This window comes from Anolis carolinensis, chromosome 2, assembly GCF_035594765.1.
Source record: "Anolis carolinensis isolate JA03-04 chromosome 2, rAnoCar3.1.pri, whole genome shotgun sequence".
NCBI classification, from domain to species: Eukaryota; Metazoa; Chordata; class Lepidosauria; order Squamata; family Dactyloidae; genus Anolis; species Anolis carolinensis.
This window is the reverse complement of record NC_085842.1, coordinates 183779051-183804584: the sequence shown is the minus strand read 5'-3', so window position 1 is coordinate 183804584 and position 25534 is coordinate 183779051. Positions and strand designations below refer to the sequence as shown.

Here is a 25534-nt window from a genome sequence, read left to right as displayed (position 1 = left end):
TGTCCTTATTCTTGATTCTCTACGGTCAAAGAACCGTTTTGTCTCAGTTCACTGACACAATTCTTCAATATATAAAAGGTGGAGCAGAGGGGAAAGCGTGTTCTGGTAGCACAACAACCAAGAGGGAAAGAGGATGTAAATACATAAGCCCTGGACTTGAAGTTACTCTGTTGTGCAAAATTATCAAGAATGTACTTTGGATCTCTCACTGCAAATATTATGTGGTTCTTACAATCTCTGGTGTCCACTTTCTTGGCAACTGGAATGTATAAAGAGTGTTGCCAATCTATGGACCATTGTTTCCCCCCCCCCCCCCATATTTGTTGACAAATTTTAGTTAGAAATAAGAGTTAATTCTTGCTGTATAGCCTGAAGCAGCTATTGTTATGCCAGCTATTCTTAGTGATTTATTTTTCCCAACAGCTCTTAGTATATCTTTCACTTCACTTTCTAACATTGTAGTTTCTTCTCCCATGGTTCTTCCTTGAGTGAATCTGTCATCCTTTCATCTATTTCATATTGTTCTTCAGTGTATTGTTTCCATCATCTTTGCACTTCTTCAAGGCCATGTAATGCTGATGCAATCCAGCTGATTATACAGCAGTCCCACTTTTCCTTTAAATTTATCTTTGATTTCTCAGATCTTGTAGAAGAGATTTCTTTTTCTTTCTTTTGTTGTCATTTTCTATTTCTCTGCATTGATTATTATAGTACTTCTCTTTGCATTGTTTTCTGTCACTTTTTGCTTCTCAGGTGTCCTTGACTGCTTGGAGGGCTTCATCTGTTATGCACTGAGGCTTCTCTTTCTCTATGGCTGCCTTCCTGACAGTGTCTTGGATTCAGTCCAGAATTTTAATACCTTAGTGAGTGGGAAGGAAGGAGGAAACAAATACCTGTACACATACCGCCTAGGGAGTATTTGTAAGTTGAAGCAACCTTTAAAGCCTTGCAAAACTCAGTAAGTTGCTGTTTTACTAGCTGAGCTGGAGAGCTGCACACAGCCTAATCATAGAGCAGAGATCACCAAAAATGGAGAGAGCATACCCTCATCTCCCACCTGGAAACAACCCATGAAAACTAGAGAGAAGGGCCAGAGCTTGAGATCTGACAGCTATAGTTAAAAAACAAAAACAATTGGACCATTCTCAAAGTATTAGGCTTTTCTGCGTGCATTTCAGACAAATCCCTAGAAAAAACCACAAGATTTCATGGGTAAATCACTGCATTCTAACTGGCTTTCCCTTTCCATCCATGCCGGAGGCAAAACAACAAAACTTTACACTTAATTCATTATCTAAAGTGGGAAAAGGTGGTACTTAAGGCAGAAGAGTCCTCAAACAACTCTTCTTTGGTAGGAAGATGATAATCAAATAAATGGATGAAAAGTTGCCATCCATTCATAAAACCCCAACCTGCTGCTTGCCATTTCTCCCATCCTCTACTTATTGATCTAGGTGGAGCTTCTCTAATAATGTATTCTCAGGGTTTTCTTTCCTATGGTCCGCTCTTTGTGTTCATGGATTCTGCATCCACAGATTTCACCATCCATAGCTTGAATGGATTCAAAGAAATATCCCAAAAGACAAACCTTAATTTTGCCTTTTTTTATTAGGCACATCATTTTGTTATGCCATTGCATATCATAGGACTTGAGCATCCACAGATTTTGATATCCACAAGGGCCCTGGAGGCAAACCTCGCCGGATACCAAGGGCCCACTGTGCCTTCTAAATGCAGGAAGGTTTAAAATGCCATGCTTCTGTGCTGACAGATCTCCCTATGTCAAAAAGTTTGGGAACTGCAGTTAATTCAGGATTTACTGATAGACGTTTTCCATAAATTAACATGTGCCTGACTTAGTTGTTCAACAGTACCACTGAATACAGATAAAAATATGCCCTCCAACATTTCACAGATGGAAACAAGACATTTATGACCAAACAGCATCAGAGTACGCTCAGGATAAAGTGATTAATGAGAACACAAAAGTTAGGGGAGGCTGCTGCAGTTTGTTTTGCCTGAACCCACTGGGAAGGGCATGATTCCACTCTTCTCTCACCCATCCCTTTGCTGAGTTCACCGAGTGCAAACTGATTTTGCATTTTTAAAGCAACAGAACAAGCTGAGAACAAAGGGAGGAGGAGATAAAAATGGGACTGAAAATTAAAAAGACATGATTAATTGGGATTGTTCCTCCAAATCCTGTCTTCCCACCCAAAGAAAAACAGATATTTTTGTTGTGTGTCTTGAGATTGTCTCCCACAAAGGGCCCTTCCACACAGCTATATAACCTACAATATCAAATCAGAAAAGTCCCACAATATTTGCTTTGAACTGGGTTATCTGAGTCCACACAGCCATATATTCCAGTTCAAAGCCGATAATGTGGGATTTTATTCAGATGTGTGGAAGGGGTGGGGATCTCTTGGTATAATTTATTCCAAGGGGATTTGCCCTTGCTTTCCACTGACGCTGTGAGAATGTGACCCACCCAAAGTCACCCAATGGGTTCCATGGCTGAGCTGTGATCAAACCCTGGTCTCCAGAGTTCGATTTCAACACTCAAACGAACTACTACACCACCACTAATTCTCCAAAATCAGATATGTTGTTCATTAAGCTCCTTTCTGATAGGAAATAGGAGTTTTTCAGGCATTTCTGCACTGCAGTTTCCATCATTCTTCATCAAATCATGGCTGTCAGAAGGTGCACTCTGACAGCATCTGGAAAGCTGTAGGTTGCTCACTCCTATAAGGCACTGAGGCTGGATCCACACTGCTCTATAATCCAGTTTCAGAATGGATTAACTGCATTGATCTGGATTAAAGAGCAGTGTCGACTGACACAGATAATCCACATGCTGAAACTGGATTAGCATGAGTCTTATGCATGAGATATATCGGAATCTAGCAGGACTTGTGCCCCTTGGCTCTCTTCTCGCCTGCTGCTTGCCACTCCCTTTGTGAGAAGCAATGCCAGATGGAAGGCTCACAAGAGGAGTGTTTCCCGTAAATCCTCTCCACTGGGGATGTCAATCCGGGAATGGATCAAGAAGTGACGCACTACAGCACCCAGGCGTCACTCTAGTGTTTACTTGCTCACTCGAGTACACATTTCCCTGCCACACCTTGCTACAGGACTTGTGCCACCCACCTGCATGGCTCCTGCATGAGTGCTCTGGATCCCTACCGTGGCCCTTCCCTGTTGCAGCATCCGGTCAGAGGTTGAAATTCAAGAAATGAGTGACAGGGACAGGAAAATGAGTCACTGATGGCTTTGAAAGAGGCAGAAATTCAGAGTTTCAAAGAAGTTAATCTGTTACAAAGTCAAGTAAGGGAGAAGCAAATAGCAATCACTAAGTTATTATTACTTGTAGATTAAGCTTTCTCAACATCTTGTGCCCTCCAGATGTATTGGGCTCTCATTTCCAACATTCACAACCAATTCTACCCAGGGATGATGGGAACTGTATTGTAACTCAGCTGGAAGGCAGTATTTTATCACAGTGCTACAAATTAAAACCAAACCATTTATTATCCTTACAAACCATCTAATGTCATTACATGGCCCTATATCTCTCAGGATCCTCTCAGGATCTGCATTGGCCTGCAATCCAGTGCTTACTCTCTCTGGGAGAAAGCTCCTCTTAGCTTGGAAGAATTGCTGAACAAACATACATACCATTCAACATTTCAGCAAATGAAACTGCTACACATGTGGCCATGAGATTTTATTTACAGTATTTATATTCCGCCCTTCTTACCTCGAAGGGGACTCAGGGTGGATTACAATGAACACATATATGGCAAACATTCAATGCCAACAGACAAACAACATATATAGACAGACACAGAGGCATTTAACATTTTTTTCCAGCTTCACGATTCCGGCCACAGGGGGAGTTGTTGCTTCACTGTCCAGTAGTGGCTGTACTTCCTCATTCCATTCCTCGTGTTTTGCTGGCAGTTTTATGATGTTGTAAATTAGTTAAATTAGCCTCCCGCATAAAGCGTACCTAAATTTCCCTAATTGACAGATGCAACTGTCTTTTGGGGCTGCATAGGTCAACAGCAAGCTGGGCTATTTAATGGTCGGGGGCTTAACCCGACCCAGGCTTCGAACTCATGACCTCTCGGTCAGTAGTGATTTATTGCAGCTGGTTACTAGCCAGCTGCGCCACAGCCCGGCCCCTAATCAGAATATCAGAATGGGATCAAGATGGGAAGTTATTGAGAAAGAATAGACAAGCCAAAGGAAGATGAAGCAGTTTGCTTTTGCCTGCGCCTGTAGGGAACATCAAGACTCTTTCCCATCCTTTCTTTCTTGCTTTGTGCATGGAATAGAGCAATTTAAAATGGCTGCAGATAGTGAGATCCGAGCCACGGATAGTGGAACCTCAAGTGCGGATACCCAGTGGGTATGTGGGTACCGGTGACAGGCCGCCCTGTGGGTCTGTGTGCTTGGCGAGACGAATAAGCCCAATATTCCCAAATAAATTTCACCAAGTTGAAGAAGAAGCCACCAAGGTAGTTTATTAAGTCAGCTGAAGTGATGCAAGCTCGTGGTTACCCGCCAAAGTAAGCTGAGATACCATTACAGTGAAAAACATACATTTTTATATAATAGGTAAAGGTAAAGGTTTTTCCCTGACGTTAGGTCCAGTCGTGACCGACTCTGGGAGTTGGTGCTCATCTCCATTTCTAAGCTGAAGAGCCGGCGTTGTCCATAGACACCTCCAAGGTCATGTGGCCGGTATGGCTGCATGGAGTGCTGTTTCCCTCCCGTCGGAGCGGTACCTATTGATCTACTCACATTTGCATGTTTTCGAACTGCTAGGTTGGCAGGAGCTGGGGCTAACAGCGGGCACTCATTTCGCTCCTGGGATTTGAACCTGGGACCTTTCGGTCTGCAAGTTCAGCAGCTCAGCGCTTTAACACACTGCGCCACCACCAGTTCTTTTAATTTGCCGCTTCCGCCCCAGTTGGAGCCAGCTCCACCGTGATTGGCTGAGCCCTGTTGATGTCATAATCAGCTGGGCGGGGATTCCGTGTTGAGGAGAGACTGCAACCCGTCGATCAGGAGCATTCCCTGCTTCCAATGCAGATTCTTGCTCTCCAATGGCTGAAGAGGGGCTGGATGGACAAAGAAGATATAATTTTATTATTGGATTACATTGTTCCAAGCTGTTTACTGCGAGCTTAGCAATAACGACAAAAATGCATACAGGAATGCAATCAAAGGTTTTGTCACAACCTGAAATGGGTTGCAAGGCTTTTTATCACTACTGTATTACAGAAAGTAGAAAACATATTATTATTGGTTCTCAAAGATCAATAATTTATTTGGGTTAACAATTGATTACGTCATCAGCATCTTTACTTAAATGCAATTTCATTGGTTTTCCGTTTCTAACACACAAAGAGTAACGTATGATTCATGATTCATGTTTTCTGACCCTGAACACTGCATCTGCTTATCTACTTCTGTTGCAAGCATAAGTCCAAAATGGCTGGGAAACTTAGGGAGTACTATCTAACCAGTTATGTCTTGATGTATTGTTATCCTTGAAAAGTAACCCCCTTTCTGCAACAACTCTTTTTCCAAACATCCACGTTTTCTCTCAAACATAGGCCTCACTAAAACATAGGCCTCACAAAGGCCTTTTGCAAATTAGGTCAAATAGCAGTAAATCAGAACATATGGGAATTATAGTCATTGGAACTATCCCTGAAAATTCTCTTTTTAAACCCATGCCTCTCTCACCTCGGGTCCCATGAGTTCTATTGTTGTGATGATTGTCTTAATGAACCCCGACCTCACAGGCCTGGTGACTTTGCACCAGTGTCCTTTATAATACAAAGTAGCATATTCTCCAGAGTGATGGGATTACAAGATCCATTGCTGGGAAAAGGGGAAATGTCATTATGGAAAGCGGGGCAACATCAGGGAAGAAAATGCTAGATGATAAATGTCTTTTTATATGTCTTTCAACCCCAGCCCTGTAAAATGGACTATCCTTCTCTCTCTAGCACTCCCTTGTGACCTCTGCCCAGGTATTTATTTATTTATCGTGTCAGAAGCGAACCGAGGGTACAAGTTGTAATGTATTTGAAAACAAAGTTAGTTTTTTTGTTTTTTTTTAAAACAACAACTTAGCATTATACTAAACGTCTTTTGACCAGTAGCTGGCCACTTGGAGTGCCTCTGGTGTTGCTGTAAGAAGGCCCTCCATGGTGCATCTGGCAGAGCTCAGGCTGCATTGTAATAGATGTTCTATGGTTTGCTCTTCTCCACATTTGCATGTCGTGGACTTTGTAGCCCCATTTCTTAAGGTTGTCTCTACATCTCGTGGTGCCAGAGCGCAGTCTGTTCAGTGCCTTTGATGAGGAACTAAAAAATATGGATTTTTAGACATATATTGTATGCACATTAGAAGCACTGAAATGTAGAAAAAATCAGACTCTCTCTGTGTTAGATCCTGTGTAAATGTACAAGCTGGGAGAAGGGGGGCCTGTTATCTATACATTCCATTAGAGGGAGAGCAGACTTCTTGACAAGGCAGAAGTAGGCCCCTGATTAATGTACTACGTAAAGCCAAGCCGTTATCTGTAACTTGCTACAGAGTGGTTAGATAGGAAAATGCTGATTGTGCATATTTATGCCCATGTATGTAAGCATGTGAAGTGACGTACTAATGACGAGATGTATGTAGAAGCATGTTCTTTGTCTGAAAATGTATAAAAGGCAATGTCAACGCCTTGATCGGGGCTCTGGTTTTCTTTCGGAAGAGATTCCACTTCCAGAGTCTTCAGTTGAATATAAAAAACCGGACTTTTTGGCCTCTCAAAGGATCTCTCTTGATGTTATCTCTCATGTCATCTAAGTCGTCCAGTCTTCTGTGTGCCCAGGAGGGAGTTTCTCATCCAGTCTCATGGCCCTTCCAGACAGGCCCTATATCCCAGGATCAGATTTCAGGTTTTCTGCTTTAAACTGCCAAATAATCCGGGATAAACAGAAAACCTGAGATCAGATCTTGGGATATAGGGCCTGTCTAGAAGGGCCCTCAGCCATTGATTGAGGTTTCGGATTGTAACCTACCACTTTTGGACTCTCACTTTTTGCAAACTCTCTGTAGATCTTTGGACACTTCCACGCAGCCATATAACTCAGACTATCAAGTCAGAAAATCGCACATTACAGTAGAGTCTCACTTATCCAACATAAACGGGCCGGCAGCATGTTGGATGAGTGAATATGTTGGATAATAAGGAGGGATTAAGGAAAAGCCTATCATCAAATTAGGTTATGATTTTACAAATGAAACACCAAAACATCATGTTATACAACAAATTTGTCAGAAAATGTAGTTCAATACGCAGTAATGCTATGTAGTAATTACTGTATTTACAAATTTAGCACCAAAATATCATGATGTATTGAAAACATTGACTACAAAAATGCGTTGGATAATCCAGAACGTTAGATAAGCGAGTGTTGGATAAGTGAGACTCTACTGTATCTGCTTTGTACTGGGTTATCTGAATCCACACTGCCATATATTCCAGTTCAAAGCAGATATTGTTGGATTTCCTGCCTTGATATTCCGGCTTATATGGCTGTGTGGAAGGGCCCTGGGTTATCTGTAGATCTTAGGGCCCTTCCACACAGCCATATAACCCATCAATTCAGAAAATCCCACAATATCTGCTTTGAACTGGGTTATCTGTCTCCACACTGCCATATATTCCAGTTCAAAGCTGATAATGTGGGATTTGATTCAGCTGTGTGGAAGGGACCAGAATCAACTTGGAAGTTGGACGCTGTGTGTCCCTCTACCCCTTGGGTAAGTCTGTGTTGCTTTCTTCGCCCCGCCCACTACGAGCGTGGCGCTCTATGACACCTAGCATTCCCCACACTCAGTCCCCTCTCAGCCTTTCCTCTCCTTCTCCGGAAGCGGAAGTCGGCTGGTGACAGGGGGATGCGGAAGTGCCGGCGACGGCGGGGCAGCTCGGTTGCCCAGCAGTTGCCACCATGGCAGCGGCTGAGGGCCCGGGGAAAGGCAATGGCGGCGTCGGGAGCGGGAGCCCGGCGGCCTCAGGAGGTGAGCTTGGGCTGGGCCGAGTGGTGGAGAGGCCCTTCCTTGAGGGGCCAGCCGACTGCATAGAAGAATGTAGGCTGTTAGGAAGTGTGGGAGTTGAAGTCCAAAACACCTGGAGGGCCCAAGTTTGCCCATTCCTGGCATAGAACGCCAAGGTGTCGCCGGCAAGGCTTCTCCCTGCTTATACACAGGGCTCAGTTGAGCTTGCTTTGCCACAGGTCTTTATGTATGGAAAGCAGCAAGGAGGAACGTGTGTGGCCTGGGGGGTGCCCATATTTACTGCATTTATTTCTATTTTAATTATTCTATTTATTTGTACACTATTTATTTATACACCCCTTTCCCTCAAAGTGGGACCCAAGGCGGCTCACAGATCCAGGGCAATTTACAACAGAAAATTTTTGAAACATGATTTTAGACATGCATCATTTTGTGACACAGTCATTCAGTTTTACTTGAAAACCAGGGTAAACCAACTCATTATAAGGGATACATACTCATAAAGTGTAATAACTATATGTATGTACACAACATATTTCATAAAAATCTTTCATTTATACATTTTTAAAAATATGATTTATAGCCTTTTTTACATAGACTCAGGTTTTTTTTTTAAATGATTTTTATTAAGGTTTTATACTATATTACAATTGTGTTGCTAAGGGAAAGAAAGGGGGTATGTATGGGATAGGGGTAATAGGAAGAATAAAAGCTAAAAGTTTCCCCTGACGTTAAGTCCAGTCGTGATCGACTCTGGGGGTTGGTGCTCATCTCCATTTCTAAGCCGAAGAGCTGGCGTTGTCCGTAGACATCTCCAGGTCATGTGGCCGGCATGACTGCATGGAGCGCCATTACCTTCCCGCCGGAGCAGTACCTATTAATCTACTCACATTTGCATAGGAAAAATAGAGGGAGAGAAAAAAGGGTTTGTGGATGTATAGGGATAGGGGTGTGGTGAGGTTCCTGACTGTGGATATGGGAAAGGGAAAGGTTAAGGGAAAACTCAGTAGGGATAGACGGGAATGGGGAGAGTCTGTATCCAGACTCAGGAGAAGAATGACCTAAATTGGGGGGGGGGGGGGTAGATTTCCGATCTTCTGTCTTCTGATTGCTTCCTTTATTAACTTCTCATCTCAATTCTTCTTTTAAGTATTCTTCAAAACTTGACCAGTCCGTTTCTTTCATGACCCTACCGGTGTTTCTTTTAATTAAATAAGTTAATTTATCCATATTTCTAATATCAATCATTTTTATAACCACATTTCTTCAGTGGGGATAATTGCTCCTTTCCAATGCCTAGCTACTACTATTCTAGCTGCCGTGACTAAGTATGTAAAACATTTTTCCCTTATTATCTTTGTTTTTAATTTTATTTGAACCTTCAGTACTTTGTATATCATATGATCCCAATAAATAATACTCTGGTCTACATTCCAAATCCATTTTTAGAATTTTTTTGCATTCGCTGTGAATTGCTATCCAGTTTTTTAAAAATATCTTTACAACCCCACCACATGTGGAAATACGAGCCTATTTGCTCTTTGCATCTCCAGCATTTATTGTCCACGTTTTTATACATTAAACCAAGTTTTTGGGGTGTTAAATAGGGTTTTTTTTTGTTAGGTTCGCACAGCACACCTGCAGGCTGCAGTTGACACACTAATGTGTCACAACACATAGTTTAAAAAGCTCTGCTATAGGGAGATGCAGCCTTTAGCAGATGGGGAGGGGATTTGTGTTGTTTCATTTCAGATTGCTGAAGGGGCTATGAATGTCATTCTTCCCTTAGACACTTCTGCCCTGCACTTTTTCTTTCATTTATTTAATATTTAAAGAAATAAACACCTAATAGAGTTGTTTCTTAAGTAGCATCCTTGAACCGGTGGAGAGTATATTACTCTCAAGTTGGTGATATTTGTAGAATCATAAAGTTGGAAGAGAGGGCAAGGGCACCCTGTCCAACCCCATTCTGCCATCCAGGAATACCCATGTCAGATGATAATCTAGCATCTGCTTAAAAACCTCCAGAGGACTAGACTCCAGAATAGCACTTTCTACTGTCAAATCATCAGGAAATTCTTCCTAGCATTTAGGTGGAATCACTTTTCTTGTATTTGAATCTGTTCACAAATATGACAATTGATTATGGGAAGAACTCATTAGTGGTAGATAAGTCATCTGTATTGGTTATGATAACTAGAAGTGGAGCTTCAGGGTTCAGTGACAATATGCTTTGAACTGCATGATGTTGGGAATAAGCATGAACACATCATGGTCCTCATTAAAGAAGCTGTGTGAGCATTTGGTTAGCTGCAGTGAGTGATGAGGCAGTGGATTAAATAAGTAGGAGTGTTTGCCTTAATGCTACTGTTGCAATCCAAAGGTAAGTAAACCTCAGAATTGGGCTGTAGAAGATGCCATTTAGGACATCAGTGACAGATAATTGAATTGTGGTTCTAAATTGTTGAATGCCTGCCCAGTCCTTTACTTGAAGCATTTCTTTGCTTTGCATTAAATTTCATTCTTTTCCAGGAAATAGATCATTACTATTCCTGATAATGGAATGTTGTTTCACTAGATGTGGCTGCTCTGTTGCCTTGTTCTCATTTCCTGCTAGGTGTTATCTTCCCTGACAGGTGCAAGGGAGTGTTTGTAAAGCCATACAGAACAGGATGCCTGCTCTTTCTAGGATCCGGTTTAAGCGTCAGCAAAGCAGGATGGAAACCTCTGACCTTGATTTCTTTCATGTTATTGTAGTCCAAGTCACCTAGTTCAACAGATGGGGAGAACAGCATGGGGATTTTGTTCTCTAGGCATAATTGAGCAGACAGAGCCTTTTCCTTAATGTACTGTTGTAGCAATTTCATTTCCAGTAGGAAAAAGTTTTACAATTCAACATGACCTAAAGCGGGTTTTTATGAATACTGATCTTGCCTGCATCTTAAAAGTTTTGGCCCTTGTTGTCACACTTTGTATATACCAAGGCCTGGCTTGATCCAGACAAGGTCAGCAGCTTACTATAGGTCAAGTTACTTTCAAGGAAATAGCAGTTTGTGGATCAAGTTTCTTTCTCCCCTGAATGTAATTGTCCAAATGAACTGCTTCCATTCTTCCTCTCTGGGTTGGAAGCTGCTGGAGGGATGAGGTGAAGTTGCCAATTCCAAGACATGGATGGGCTGTTAAATTAATTCCAGTTACTTGTGTTCACCTTAATGCCTTTTGGCACGTGGAATTCTATAAAAATAAGTCAGTTCCCATTGTACTGGGTTTTCTGTGTTCTTCCTCTGCCATCCTCAGTATTTTTGCTATAAGGATATCCTCTCAGATTTGTGCTTCTTTTCAGCACTGGGCAGTGGTGGTCGCTGTTTGTCCTTGAAGGGCAAAATTCTGATGTAATTCCTGTTCTTTCATTCTCAGGTAACCGACAGCTGAAGTACATCAGCTTAGCTGTCTTGGTGGTGCAAAATGCCTCTCTCATCCTCAGCATCCGCTATGTTCGCACACTGCCTGGGGACCGCTTCTTTGCCACATCAGCAGTGGTTATGGCTGAAGTCCTTAAGGGAGTCACCTGCCTGCTCCTTATCTTCATTCAGAAGAAAGGTGGGTATCTTATACCTCAGGCTACATGCAACAATCATCCCGTTCTTGTTTCCTATTTCATGAGATGCATGTGGAATTAATGCAGTTTGACACCACTTTAACTGTCTTGGCTCAATGCTATGGAACCATGGGTGCTGTTGTTCACAAGACCTTTGGTCTTCTCTGCCAAAAAGTATTGGGTCTTGTTCAAACTACAAATCCCAGAATTCCACAGCATTGGGTCATGGCACTTAAAGTAGTGTCAAACTATATTGATTCCACAATGTAGGTGCACCATTAGTCAAGAGTATTTCTTTTGAGCTTTTGCCTTTTCAATCTAGCAACTTGCCTGAAAAATCTGAAATGTTTTTCAACTGTAATCGTTTAGATATATTATTGCTACATCTGGAGTTGGCTTGTTTTGATTTTAATGATATTGCTATAAAGATGAAGGAGTAGTGGTGCTCTTTCCCTGTATGTCAAAAATAATAAAATATCTATATCAGAAAATAAAAATGCAGTCATCTACTCAAACAAGTAGGCCACAGAGTTAAATAAAGAGAAATCTTTACTTATAATAGTATGTAGATGATCACTAACATAAATTCCATTTAAAGGAGACAGAATGGAAGATACCTCTGACTATTAGCCGCAGTGGCCAACAACATACCATATTCATTGCATAATAGTGACTTTTCTCCCCTTTTTGTTTGGTCAGAAAAGGTGGGTGCAACTATTATGTGAGCAAAAGGGGCCTTTTTGTTCCAAAACAGTAATTTTTTACTCGACTAGTGTTGAAAACCGTTGCCCATCCATCAACAATTGAGTGACTGTGTGGATGAGTATGTAGGTGGGTGGGTGGGTGGATGACTGGATGACTGAGTGTAGCACAGTCCTGACTGTCTTGTATTCTCCAAGGCAAAAGTGGGCCTCCCTATGCCATCACTGTTGTTCAGGCTAGAAAGGATGGGAATGAAGAACCCTTGTGCATTCCTGATCCATTGTTATTGGCATTCCAGACTTTTCTTTGCCCTTGTTAAAAGTTTGTTAGCAACCAAAGCAGTAGAGTCTGATTGTGTTTCTCCTTCTCCAGGTAACGTGAAACAGTTTGCTAGCTCCTTGTATGACTCCATCGTGGTGCAGTACATGGACACACTCAAACTAGCAGTGCCTTCTCTCATTTACACTCTCCAGAACAACCTCCAGTACGTGGCTATTTCCAACCTGCCTGCAGCCACCTTCCAGGTGAGACACAAGTTCTAGGGTTTACCTATATGCAGGGTTTACTAAGGCTTAGGGCTTAGGCTGTTATGTTTCTTAAAAAGCAAAGCACCAATTCTACAAAAGGAAATATTTAAATATTATTTTTGAACAGGATATATGAGAGACAGCATGTTTTCTCCCTGAAAAGATGGATTATGTGATTATATATATTACACAAATAAAATAAACAGTAGATTCTGTAGGGTTATTCTTAAGTTGAATTTGTTTGTAAGTCGGAGCAGGTAAATATTTAAGTGTAACTCCAACCAAAGAGAGATAGATAGATATATGTAAGCTTTGCATAGCACAGGGAAGGGTTAACACCCCTGTGGTGCTTGTTTTGCTGTCTCTGTCCAGAAGATTTCATTGCACTTTCTGTACCTGTGATAATTGGATTTTTAAAAAATTGGCTTGCTGTGGAAACAAGGATTGGTGATAAAACTTCAGTGGAGATACCTTTTCCCTATGATAACTCTTTCAGGAATTAATTTCCCTTTCTTATGGATAGTTTTCTTTCACTTCCTGTTGTCTTACCCCCATTCTTAACTATGAGTCATTTGTAAGTTGGATTTTTGTAAGTTGGGGGTCTGCCTGTATTCTGGTTTTGGTAGCTGGAGAAAAGAGCCATCTGCTCAAATACTGTCCATTTATTCTCAAGTATGTAGTTAGGCAATCGTAAGGGCGAGAAACTTTATTACCATGAACGCAGATATGATTAGTAGTGCCATTGCTCCTCTACTTCTGCTCTGTATTCTGTATCTCCCCTACCCCTTTCCCCGCGAATCACAGTATGAACACACAGATTAAAGAAATCTGTTTATACCTTTCTGACTAGTGAGGAAGAATAAAAATCTAGCGCTAAGCTTTTGTAGACTTGTTACATCATCTGCAAGAGAACAGTCACATTGTTGACTAATGTTACGGCAGTTTATGATAAAAATGATTTTTTCCCATTTAGTCTCAAAGGTGCTATATATCTTTTTATGCTCAAACCAATTGACAGGCTGTATTTCCAAATGCTACAACAGTTTTGAATAAGTATTTCTGTTCCCCTTTCAGTTCAACAGCCCTACCCTTATTGTCATGAGGTTAAACAGTTACCTATGTTTGTTCCTGGTTTTATGAAATCAGTGCAAGTTTCTTTGAGAATTTACTCTAGAATGTTATATGGATAATGAGATGAAATGTGAACAGCATTACGAGGCTAGACTACACACCATCATCCAATGCATTTATCTGATCTCAGTAATAGAGTCTGAATTTCTGTACCTATCTAGAGAGTACACATAGGCCATAGACGCAGTCCTGCCCTGACCAGCAGCTGTCCTATTTTGTGACATATTGCGATGCCTATTAAACTGCACTGCCTTTTTCAGGTCACCTACCAACTGAAGATCCTCACCACAGCTGTCTTCTCAGTGCTAATGCTCCGCAAGAGCCTGTCCCGTCTCCAGTGGCTCTCCCTCATGCTCCTTTTTGCTGGCGTGGCTATTGTCCAGGTGGAGCAACAGCAGGCAGGGGGCAAAGGAACCCCCGGGGGCCAAGGGACACATCAGCAGCAGAGCTACATTGTGGGGCTGGTGGCTGTGGTGGTGTCATGCCTCTCGTCCGGCTTTGCCGGAGTCTATTTTGAAAAGATCCTCAAAGGCAGCGCAGGCTCGGTCTGGCTCCGTAACGTCCAACTGGGCATCTTCGGAACCTTGCTGGGGCTGTTGGGCATGTGGTCCACAGATGGGGCAGCCGTAGCTGAGCGTGGATTCTTCTTTGGCTACACCCCACTGGTGTGGGGCGTGATTCTGAACCAGGCCTTCGGGGGCCTTCTGGTGGCAGTAGTGGTGAAATATGCGGACAACATCCTCAAGGGCTTTGCCACCTCCTTCTCCATCGTGGTGTCCACCGTGGCTTCCATCTACCTCTTTGACTTCCACCTCAACTTGCCCTTTGCTCTAGGAGCAGGGCTGGTCATAGGGGCCGTCTATCTATACAGCTTGCCCAAGGGACCTTTGACCAGCCGGTCCTTAATGGGGACTGCTGTGCAGCAGCAGGGCCACCCAGCACAGAGCAAAGAACTTCCTTCCGTGACGACAGATGGCTTCCTGACCAAGTCAGTGCTGGTCAATTGAGAACAACAGACCACATCCTTCATACTTACCCTGGGTTTCTCAAGGAGTTTTCACAACACTGGGCCACCCCACCCAGTCACCTATGGTTCCCTTCTGGTCCTCCCCCCCCCCCTCTCTCATTCCGCTCCTTCCTTTTTCTATTGCTTTTTTCTCCCTTCTTTGTGCTGAACTGTACATGTTCCTTTTCTGTTCCCAGCTGTCCCTTTACTAGTCATCTTAACAGATCTCCTCTTTCATTGGACTTGCTTTGTAGCACTCATGTATCTCCTCTCCTACAAGCTGCTTCTGTCATTGCCCGACTCAAGCTATCTAACTTCTCCCAGCTCCTTTACACTTTACTTGTTTTCCCATTATCCCTGTTGAAGAGTACTGTCTGCTCCAGACGAAGCAGTTAAGGAGGGTGGTGGCTTTTGAATTGCGCACGCCCTTTGCTCTAAGACCTTCCAAGTTATCCCTCTTGTTTGGTCTACAGGGAGAAAATTTACAAAGAGATGTATTTTTATATGAACACTTTGAATGATGGATCAAAGTGGCGGTGGGGGGGAATGTGAAATCCTTGTTTACTTGGAGGGTGGAAGGAGATCTTACTTGCCATTTCAAGTATACCAATATTCTGTGTGTGTGTGTGTGTGTGTGTGTGTGAGTAAGAATAGGGGTGGGTGTCTATAAAGGTGACATCAATGAATGGTAGGGATTTCTATGCTTAAAAGTGGTCAGTGGGAATTTGTCAGATTTGTCTTTTATGACAGATGTATTTACTTAGGGTGGGAGAGAGTTGAGTACAGAGGGGGATTATGAAACAGACCCAACTTCATGTGTGTGAGTTACCAAAGTAAGGGATGGATGGGTTGTGAGTCCTGCATGGAGAAACTGACAATAACTTGATTACTCCTATTTCCAGCTCTGGGAGTGTAGTGGGACTTGTTGAATCATAATGGAATGTGAGCTAAATCTGAGACATCCTTAATTATTTACTTCCTTCAGTGTATATTTGATGTCCATAAGCATCTGAAGGTCACTTGGGATGGGGCAAGGGAGCATAATCACTAGTTACTAATTGAGATTTCACCATGGGTGAAGGACAAATGAGTTGTCTCATTGAGAATTTGGTTTGAAAGAGTTTTGAGGAAACTGACTGGTTTGCACAGGCTTGTCAAGTTTGGATAGTGTGGGGAATGGAGTCAGGCAAGAAATCCTTTATGTCACATCTTTGCTGCTGCTGAGTGGAGATACTTGGAAACTGAAACTTGAATACCAGTTCTTTTAGAACTGAAGGGTACCTGCAGGGGTGAATGTATAGCGGGATACTGAGTAGTCATCTGTTTATTTTATGAAATGGGGTTTGAGTGTGTCCATCTATTACAACCAGGATTCCTGGTCATCTCTCAGCCACATACCACATGTGGTTGCAGTTTGGACAGGCTACTTTTCTGGGACAGTGAGTACCAGAATTCTTCAGCTGGAATGCCACTGAGATTCTGGGAGCAGGAGTGCCAAAAAAAAAAAAAAGCAACTGCCCTTGAGCTATGTAGAAGAGCCACTAAGTCAGTGGTTCTTAACTTGTGGGTTCCCAGATGTTTTGGCCTCCAACTCTCAGACGTTGTAACAGCTGGTAAACTGGCTAGCATTTCTGGGAGTTGTAGGCCAAAACACCTGGGGACCCACAGGTTGAGAATCACTGCAGTAAGATGAAGGCAGCATGTCCCTGTAGCCTGCCAGGTTGTTCCACATATTCTTGGCTTTGACCCTCCAAGTACTCAGTGTAGGAGGCCCTTGTAGGCTGGAAAGCACGTTAGTATGGCAATGGTGATCTTAGTGGATCGGTTGTTTATGGGCTTGGGCCTATAGCTTTACAACTGAAGAGCAAACAGGGCATACAGGCAGGTCATGATATCTGTTTTCCAGCTGGCAGGGTGAGGGTTACTGGGGGTGGGCCTGCCTTTATGTATTTTCTACTGCTTGGTTGTTGGTTGGGTGGTGGGTTGAGGTGGAACGGGAAGCACTAGCCCCTAGAAGGCTTGGGGATGGGGGCTTGATGTCAGCAGTACAGATTGGGTTTTTGTGTGCTGGAGCACGGGGAAAAGATAATCAAAAGTAACACAGTGTATATAACTGGGGTGTTTTTTTTTAAAGACCGTTGATTGTTTTCTACAAATCCTGATTTTTTAAAAAAGGAAAAACAAAACAAAAAAGCCTGTACTGTTTGCCAATGTACATAACCACAGATGAATAAAGAGAGTGTATTTATTTAGCCGTATTGCTGAATGATTGAGGAAGCCTTGAAAGGGGCAGGTTTCCATCTCACTCACTGCATGCCTAACCCTATTAACACTGGGAAGGGACTGGGTTGGTTTGGTGGGAGAGGGAGGGAGGCTTTCCTTCCATGGGTTGGGGAGTGGGGGCAGTCAAATGTCATAAGAGACAAGCAGGAAAGGGCTGGCTTTTGAGCAAGGGCTTGGTGCAGGGCTGTTTTGTTTCTCAGAACACAAAGAAAGAAGGAAGCTGTTCACCATTTACTGGCTCAGCTTTACTTTTTGCTCATCACTTGAAGTACTGTAGCTACAGCTAGACCCAAAATTGAGACTAGAAGTAAACAGGGTGACCTGTTTGGATTCTAGTTTGTCCAGTTAATGTAATATCTATAAACTAGTGGGATTGCTCTTCAGCAGAAGTGTAGCTTTGGGGATAGGGGCAAAAGAATCCAGATAAGATTCCAACCCCCAACACACATGACATTTTCCCTCAGTCCTCAAATTGTTGGCATTGCAGAGACAGACACAGAAAACCTTTCACACTTTGAATTCTCATATTTGGGGATGCCTAAACTATTTCTAAATGCTCACCTGAAGTTTCTAATTCCTGCAATGTTTGAAATTTGGAGAATAAAGGAAAATTTCATTGAAAGGGAGGACAGAATTCTTATTGGAAGGGATGCCTTCATTTTGCTCCCTATACCATTCTTTGGAGATGAAACTATTCAGTCCTGGTTTTCTCAAGGCATAATTAATTGGGGACCTTCTTGATAAAGAGGTTCATAGATTAAATACTGCAATCTTGGGCTAGTGGGCCTGCACAACCTGTGACCCTTCAGATCTTTGGAACTCCAACTTCCAGAAGCCCTAGCCAGTTGTTCCAATTGGCAGGGATTCTGGGAGCAGAAATCCAAAATATCTGGAGGGCCACAGATTGTGCAGTCCTGGGATGGCCTGACTTCAGCAATTCCTTATTTAAAATATTAAGATGTAGGAGCATACAATGACAGTCCAGAGTTACGGACTGATGCTGCAGCTCCTGCTAAGATTGCCACAGTGTCAGGGGACAGAGCCAGAAAGTGGCCTTTAGACATAACATTTAAAAGATTTATTTTTAATAAGGCACATCCTATTATTTGGCTCCTATCCTGACCTTTCATTATTTATGGAAGAGATTCTTGAGATACCAATTTTTGCAATGTGTAGTGCTCAATTTCAATTCATTTTTCTGCCGTGCATTTTCCCCAGAAATTCAGGATTGGTTGTTAATTGTGACTTGAAGTCACAGTTGCTAGGTGTGAGATTCTGGGAGTTATAATTCAAAAAAAGAAATGTTTTAAGTTAAAATCTTCATTTTTTTAATTGGAAGTGGGATGAGAAAGAGCATAAAAGGGAACTAGTCCTTTGAAATATTTGAAATATTGGAAAGTAATGTTAATATGAACTGCCCATACCAGAGTTCATGGGACAGCCCTTGTCACACTGAGAGAGTTTAGAATAGTCTTCTGAGAGTGGATGACTCATTTTATTGGGTTCCTCTGTCTTCACCCCAACTTTGTAAAAGCTTGCAGAGCAACACCCATATGCTGGCTGGGGGATTCTGAGAGATAATAATCTGAAGAACAGCAGGTTTTGGACCATACCACTTCAGCCTGCAGGTGAGGAGAGATCATGTGGTTGAACTGAACCTCTATACAACTCCTTACAACTAGGAAATGAGATTAAAAAAGGTCTGGTCTAGATCCAGAAGGACTAGTGTATGCCTAATGCATCTCTTTTGCAAACAGAAAGGCCCCATTGCCTTCCCTGGATCTGCCTGAAGACCCAAGAAAGACTGAAACTAGGAGAGATGCTGCCAGAAGAGACAGTATAATAGTGAAGAACCTCAGCAATGAGACAAGGCAGCTTCTTATGTTCTGCACATAATTTTTTAAAAGTAGAATGGATTGAAAGCCCACTGTCAGTGGAGCAATCTATGAACAGTAGTTACCAAAATATTCTATTCAGTCTTCAATCTCCTCATCCCCTTCCCCTGCAGTTTAAAATCACAAATATGTTACTATCAGAAAAAGAAAATAGCATCAAAGCAACAATCTTTATAATCAACTGCAAAATAAGGGCTACCAACTAATTTGCTCCTGGTGTGACTTGGACCTTGATTTGGTAAATACTGGTCTCCTTTTAGCTACCTGTGCTGTCCAGACCCAGAGCTTGGACATATTACATACCCTTCAAACACCTTGATTTGGCAGGCTCAGTCCCACTTTTTCAACTCTTTAGAATATCCCTGCTTCTTTCTCCTCATTTCCCTTTCTGTCTTCAGCATGCTTCAAGTGCCAGAAACTGAGTTGAAAGAGCACAAGTACGAGGGTTGAATGAAAAGTAATGCCTCCACCTTCGTAACTCCTCAACAGATGGCAGTACTAGTATTCGGCAAGTACTGGCTTGTTCAGTAGACTCTCCTCTACAGTTCCATTTGGCGGGAAGCCTTAGCATTTAACGGTTGTGTTGTTAAAGTGTGAAGTATGGAATTCTGTGCAAACGGTCAGGCAATGTGACTTAAGCAACGTGCAGTCATTGAATTCTTGACAGCAGAAGGTGTCACCCCAAAGGAGAAAGGTGTCACCTTCATTCTCGTAACGCGAGAGGAGTTCCTGACAAATTTCAAGTCTGTGCGCTCTCATTTCAGGCATCAGTATCCTGGGTACCCATTGTGCACAGATCTTCTGATAGCCAAGCAAAGCAATAATGTGATCCACACATTCTTGTGAAATGCCGATTATGCTTGAAATTTCTCTGAATGATAAGACAATCGTCCTAAATTAATCTATCAACCTTTTTGCTTGTGAAATTTGCTGGTTGCTGTCACAGGGCGTCCAACTCTTTCTTTGTCACACAAGTCAGATGTTTCCACCTCAACATCTTTAAATTTACTCGCCCAACGACCCACGGTACTCACATCAACACAATCACCATAAACACCTTGCATTCTCTGATTAATCTCCTTTGGGGTGACACCTTCTGCTGTAAAGAATTCAGTGACTGCACGTTGCTTAAGTCGCATTGACCGACCATCTGCGCAGGGTTCCATACTTTGCACTTTAACAACACAACCGTTCAATGCTAAGGCTTCCCGCCAAATGGAACTGTAGAGGAGAGTCTACTGGACAAGCCAGTACCTGCTGCATAACAGTACTGCTATCTGTTGAGTTACGAAGGTGGAGGCATTACTTTCCATTTAACCCTCCTAGTTTGCACTCTGTTAACTCAGCAGGAGGAAAAAGAGGATACGTATCTTGCTTTCCCAGTACTTTCAGGCAAAACCCCACTGCTGTGGCCCATCTTAGCATCTTTTCATTTTGATCACACATTGATATTGCTTGGCCATTCTTGGTTCCGGTTTCCATTTGTAAAGAATTGGGGGATGTGGCGTTACCTTTTGAGGGAGTGATAATGTCCCAAATTTCCACAAACAGCATTCTGGAAGTTGTAATCCTCCCCACTACCCAGTCACTTACTGTGGCCTGGCTGCTTTAGCTGGGAAAGGCCGAAAATAGAACAGCTAACCACAATCCAAACCCTGTTTGGTTTTCAGCACCAACTTGGGGATCCTTGAGGTGGTGTCCTATCTGAATGAAGACACCTAACTGAAGAAGTGTCAAAATCCCAAGCTTTGATTTACATCCCTGTCCCCAGCTCTATGTGAGATAGCAGCCATGACATAAAAATATTTCTATGCTTTTAAGCATTCCTGACCTTGCACTCAGCAATATTTGCATTTTGATTACACAATGAATCAGATTTCATTATAGTCTAGGAAATGTGCAGTTGGTACTGTCAGGGGAAATGTTCAGGAATGGGGGGGAAAGCCTTTTGAGGCATCATTGCCGACTTCCTCATCACTTTTAGTTATTCTGTATGCTAACGTCATACATATTTCTACACTGATGGTTTCATTTCCTCCCCACGCCCTCCTGCTGCCGGCTGTACCTAAAAACCTGATTCTTTGGATTTTACAGCTGTAAAACCAGCTAAATACTGCAAAACGGGAAATGCATAATAATGCCTTTCATGATTGAGCAAGGATTTGAACCTTGTTTTCTAGAGTCGTAATTCAAACCACTATGCCACAGTTTAATAAGGAGTGTCTGTAAGTAAGTAACTGGGTTTATTTTCCCATAAATTATGAAGAACTGTCTGAGTTAGTATTAACCCTTTTGCCTTCCTTGCCTCATTAACCATAACAATGTTCCCTTCAGCTAAAAAGCACTGTGAGGGCTGTTCGGCAGTGGAACTCTCTCCCCCAGACTGTGGTGGAGGCTCCTTCTTTGGAAGCTTTTAAACAGAGGCTGGATGGCCATCTGTCGGGGGTGCTTTGAATGCGATTTCCTGCTTCTTGGCAGGGGGTTGGACTGGATGGCCGATGAGGTCTCTTCCAACTCTACTGTTCTATGATTCTATGATTCTAAGCTCAGCAAGAACAGCATCTTACTGTCACATTTCCTTCTTTCAGATGACTAGTTTCAGTCATAGGGAGAAAAGGAATGAACAACTAACCTCCCCAGGCACTTGGTTTAGATTAGGGGTTGTCAAACCAGCTGGTTCACAATCCCATAGACTTTTGGAAGTTGAGATATAGTTTGAAAAAAGCATGAGCACATATTTGTAGTGCAAAAAACATGAAAGAACAATACAATATTTAGCCACTTGCCAGTATTTCAACGGGAAGTGTAGGCCTGCTTTTGGCTGATGAGACAGTCAAGTTAATTGGGATTATTGTTGTTGTGTGCCTTCAAGTCATTTCAGGGCTACGTGAAGTCTAAAGTTTAGAATGGATAAATGACCTTGGAGGGCTGCATCCACCACAGTGACTTTAGTTTGGAGACTCCTGGTTTAGAATATCAAATTTGGCATAACCCTCACACTTTAAACTTAGACCTGTAGTACTCATGCTTTGGTATGTTTTCATGCCCGTAATCTGGAGAGATAAGCAACAGGGCATACCACATTGTTCCCCAAATGTTTGTACATTGCTCCTCTTTGTGGACTGTACCATTTGTGCCTGAGTCTGTTGCTTAGGCTAGCAGGGGTGACTTACTGACTGATCACATTTTGCTTCCCCTCCAAAATAGCTATTTTCAGACAAACCCTATGAAGTTTCAGACTACCCTATGTAGTTCAGACTGCAAAGGAATGCTGGGCCCATGAGCAATTATTTGATTGCACACCAGAAAAACACCATTTTGAATGGGTTTTGTCTCTTATAGTCATAGGGGGATGTGAGCGCTTGCCGAAGACTCAAACTCTGGCCTTGGCTATTGGAAATCTTTCCTGATGTTTGTTGTTGAACTGGAGATTTCACTCAGTGCCTGCATACTGTTGAACCTATTCTTGGAGTTAGGTGCATTTGGGTTGTAGGTTTGCTTGTTTAATGAAATCTGTATTTTGGCAACTTTTGAATTCCCTAGTAATAGATTCCACAATCATGGAGCAATATGCACCCTTGCTTTTGTATAGGCACATATCCAACACCCTGTGGCGGAAATGTGACCTTTTAGCAAATTGTCACCATGCCCAGTGCTTACCAAACTTGGGTCCTCCAGGGTTCTTAGAAATCTTTATCGCTCTACTGCAGATCTCACAGAGAATTAGAGATCTCACAAGGACATCAAGACCGACTTTGGCTTCACTGACGATAGGCGGTATTCCCAAGTGTTCAGCGTTCCAGAATGAGATTGTTTTTATACATTAATAATAATAATAATAAAACTTTATTTATATCCCGCCACCATCTCCCCAACGGGGACTCGGGGCGGCTTACATGGGGCCATTGAAAATAATTATCTGTTAGCTTTCTTCCAGGAAGCTCAAAGATAATGTAGATCACTTCTTTCCCCGCCCCAGTTTTTCTCACACAATAATCCTATAAGGAAAGGTAGACAGAAATAAAGTGACTTGTTCGACGTCTCACCAACACTGGTATAACCTGTTAGCTCACGGGCAGCTATAGCTTAGAATAGCCTGTTAACTTGGGATAACTATAGCTTGCTATAAGCAAATAGCTTGAGGGCAGGTAACCAAATCAGTGAACTGCATTCTTATCTTAGCTTAATCATTGTTTGCTTTCCTGCTTTCTCCTAGGATTTCATCTAAAGAAAAAGGATCATAAAGTATTGACAGAGACAACCGGCAAGACTTCAGTAGGGTTTCATCTCCGGCACTTTGATGGGCTGAAGAATTCTAAGTTAAAGATTTGGCTTTGACACTTTGTAGGAGTCTCATTTTATTTACATCAGTGCAGAAACCACCCTAGTGATGGCAGCTTTTTGGCTTTGCCTGTTATATAGAAGACAAATCCATGTGCTTTCAGTTCAAACTGGCTGTCCTTTAAGGCCTGGTTCACACCAGCACAATTCATGCCAAAAAGCAAGTGAGATCGAACAATGGTTTTCCATTTGTGATTTTAGACCATCACAGAAGAGCTACCCAACTTATTATTTTTTAAATGGTGGGGCAGCCATGATTGCTTCTCAGTCACCAAGACTTGTTCCGAACTCCAACTTGCAGCTTCCGAGGGTCTGATTTAGTTTACATTTCAAGAACTTCTCCTGCACTCCATCTTAAAACATTGTCATAGGCTGCAGCATTTGAGACAATGCCATCCGTCCTTTTCTCTCCATGCTCATGCCTCTTCTCCCATGGTGAAGAGACTCATAGTGCTCAAATTCTTTGTGAAATTTTGAGCAGTCCTGATAATGTGTTTTCTTACCTAGTTTGTGGTTAAAGTTTTTATTTTGGTTTTTTGGACCAATTTGGGGAGGGGAGCATCACAGCTCTGTTGCATTTTCAAATAGTCTCAGACAAATGCTTTTCAGTGGAGTCCATTACCTCCAAGATGTTGCTAGATTGCAGCTCTTTCATTTTCTTACCATTAGTTATGGCCAATGGAAACTGTAGCCTTGAGAGTTGGGCATTTGCTCACCCATGCTTTAATGGCACTGTTCGGGTTTTGACAGATTCGTCATGTAAAAGAATGGGACCAATGCATTGTTTGGAATAGGCATTTCAGATTTTGTGGCCCACAGAGATGAAAGGGGAACATGGACTTTTGACCAGCTATTTGTGACTCCAGGATACCAAAAACCTTGATTTTCTTAATTTGCCATCCCTGGCTCATTGCATGGGCCTATTTGCTTCTTACCTCACATTAAGAGGAGGAATTATAGTATGCAGTAAGTAGGATTTGCAGTCCTAGCTTGTCACCTTCCTCTTTCATTGTTGTGGGACTAAAGCATTGCACTCCGTATTAATTTTCTTATGAAGAAACTGCTTAATGAATTCCATGCTTGGAGTTCTATTTTTGGTGCTCATGATACTGCTTGTTTCACTGGTGTTTTTTTTTATTTTTTATGTAGACATTAATACAGCTTTGTTAGCAAACAGGTGGGATGTGGAATGGTCATTTAATTTGAGCTAAATGGCTGTGGCTATGGTTGTAAGATGGACATTTCCTAAAGGCATCAAAAGATTTGGAGCCAAGTACAATTTGGGCTTTCTTATCTTGGCTTGTATGACAAAACACATACAGCTAGTACAACCCTTTGCTTATAGGGGAGTGGAAATGATGTTCAAATATAGGACACTGTTTGGGAGGTGGGGTGGGGGAGGCATTCAGTATAATGGAAGCCCTTATATCTCTAGAAAGATGTTAGCTGGCAACCTGTATTGCAATTCGTTGTGACAACCTCACACACTGGTAGGAGGCTGAAAATATCTTTCTTGTATCCCGATTGGCAGCCTAACATACTTTTATTTGCTCAGTGGAGCTGTTAAGGTAGGTCAGGAGGCATTGCTTAATTATGACTATGGAATTAAATAGCAGATGCAGAATATTGACAATATCATTGAGAGCAATACTATTACACTGAGTGAAGATAGAAGCTGCTTCTGAGTTATAAGTGAAAAGGAAGAAAATAATTGCAAGTAAGAATTGAGGTACTTTTATGGGTAGAAATTAGTGAGATTGGCAGAACCCCAAAACAGTTGTAATTCTGCCAACACTGGGCCCTTCTACACTGCCATATAATCCAGAATATCAAGACAAATAATCCACATTATCTGCTTTGAACTTGATTATCTGAGTCTACACTGCCAGATAATCCAGTTTAAAGCAGATAATTTGGATTAAATACAGCTGTGTAGAAGGGGGCTCTGTCTTG

General features: G+C 42.3%; 1 protein-coding gene across 1 annotated transcript; it reads left to right on the top strand.

Annotated features, from left to right (window-relative positions):
• The first annotated feature begins 7931 nt into the window (after positions 1 to 7931).
• slc35a2 (solute carrier family 35 member A2) lies at positions 7932 to 24757 on the top strand. The gene is made up of 5 exons (XM_008118386.3): positions 7932 to 8101; positions 11516 to 11698; positions 12771 to 12922; positions 14317 to 15044; positions 23457 to 24757. Exons 1-5 carry the CDS (start codon positions 8032 to 8034, stop codon positions 23482 to 23484), a joined length of 1161 nt encoding a protein of 386 aa, XP_008116593.1. The 5' UTR covers positions 7932 to 8031; the 3' UTR covers positions 23485 to 24757.
• The last annotated feature ends 777 nt before the right edge of the window (positions 24758 to 25534 follow it).

Coding starts and splice junctions, on each gene's coding strand:
- slc35a2 (XM_008118386.3), top strand. CDS start 8,032: ATGGCAGCGGCTGAGGGCCCGGGGAAAGGCAATGGCGGCGTCGGGAGC. Junction 8,102..11,515: donor GAGCCCGGCGGCCTCAGGAG/GTGAGCTTGGGC, acceptor TTTCATTCTCAG/GTAACCGACAGCTGAAGTAC. Junction 12,923..14,316: donor TGCCTGCAGCCACCTTCCAG/GTGAGACACAAG, acceptor TGCCTTTTTCAG/GTCACCTACCAACTGAAGAT.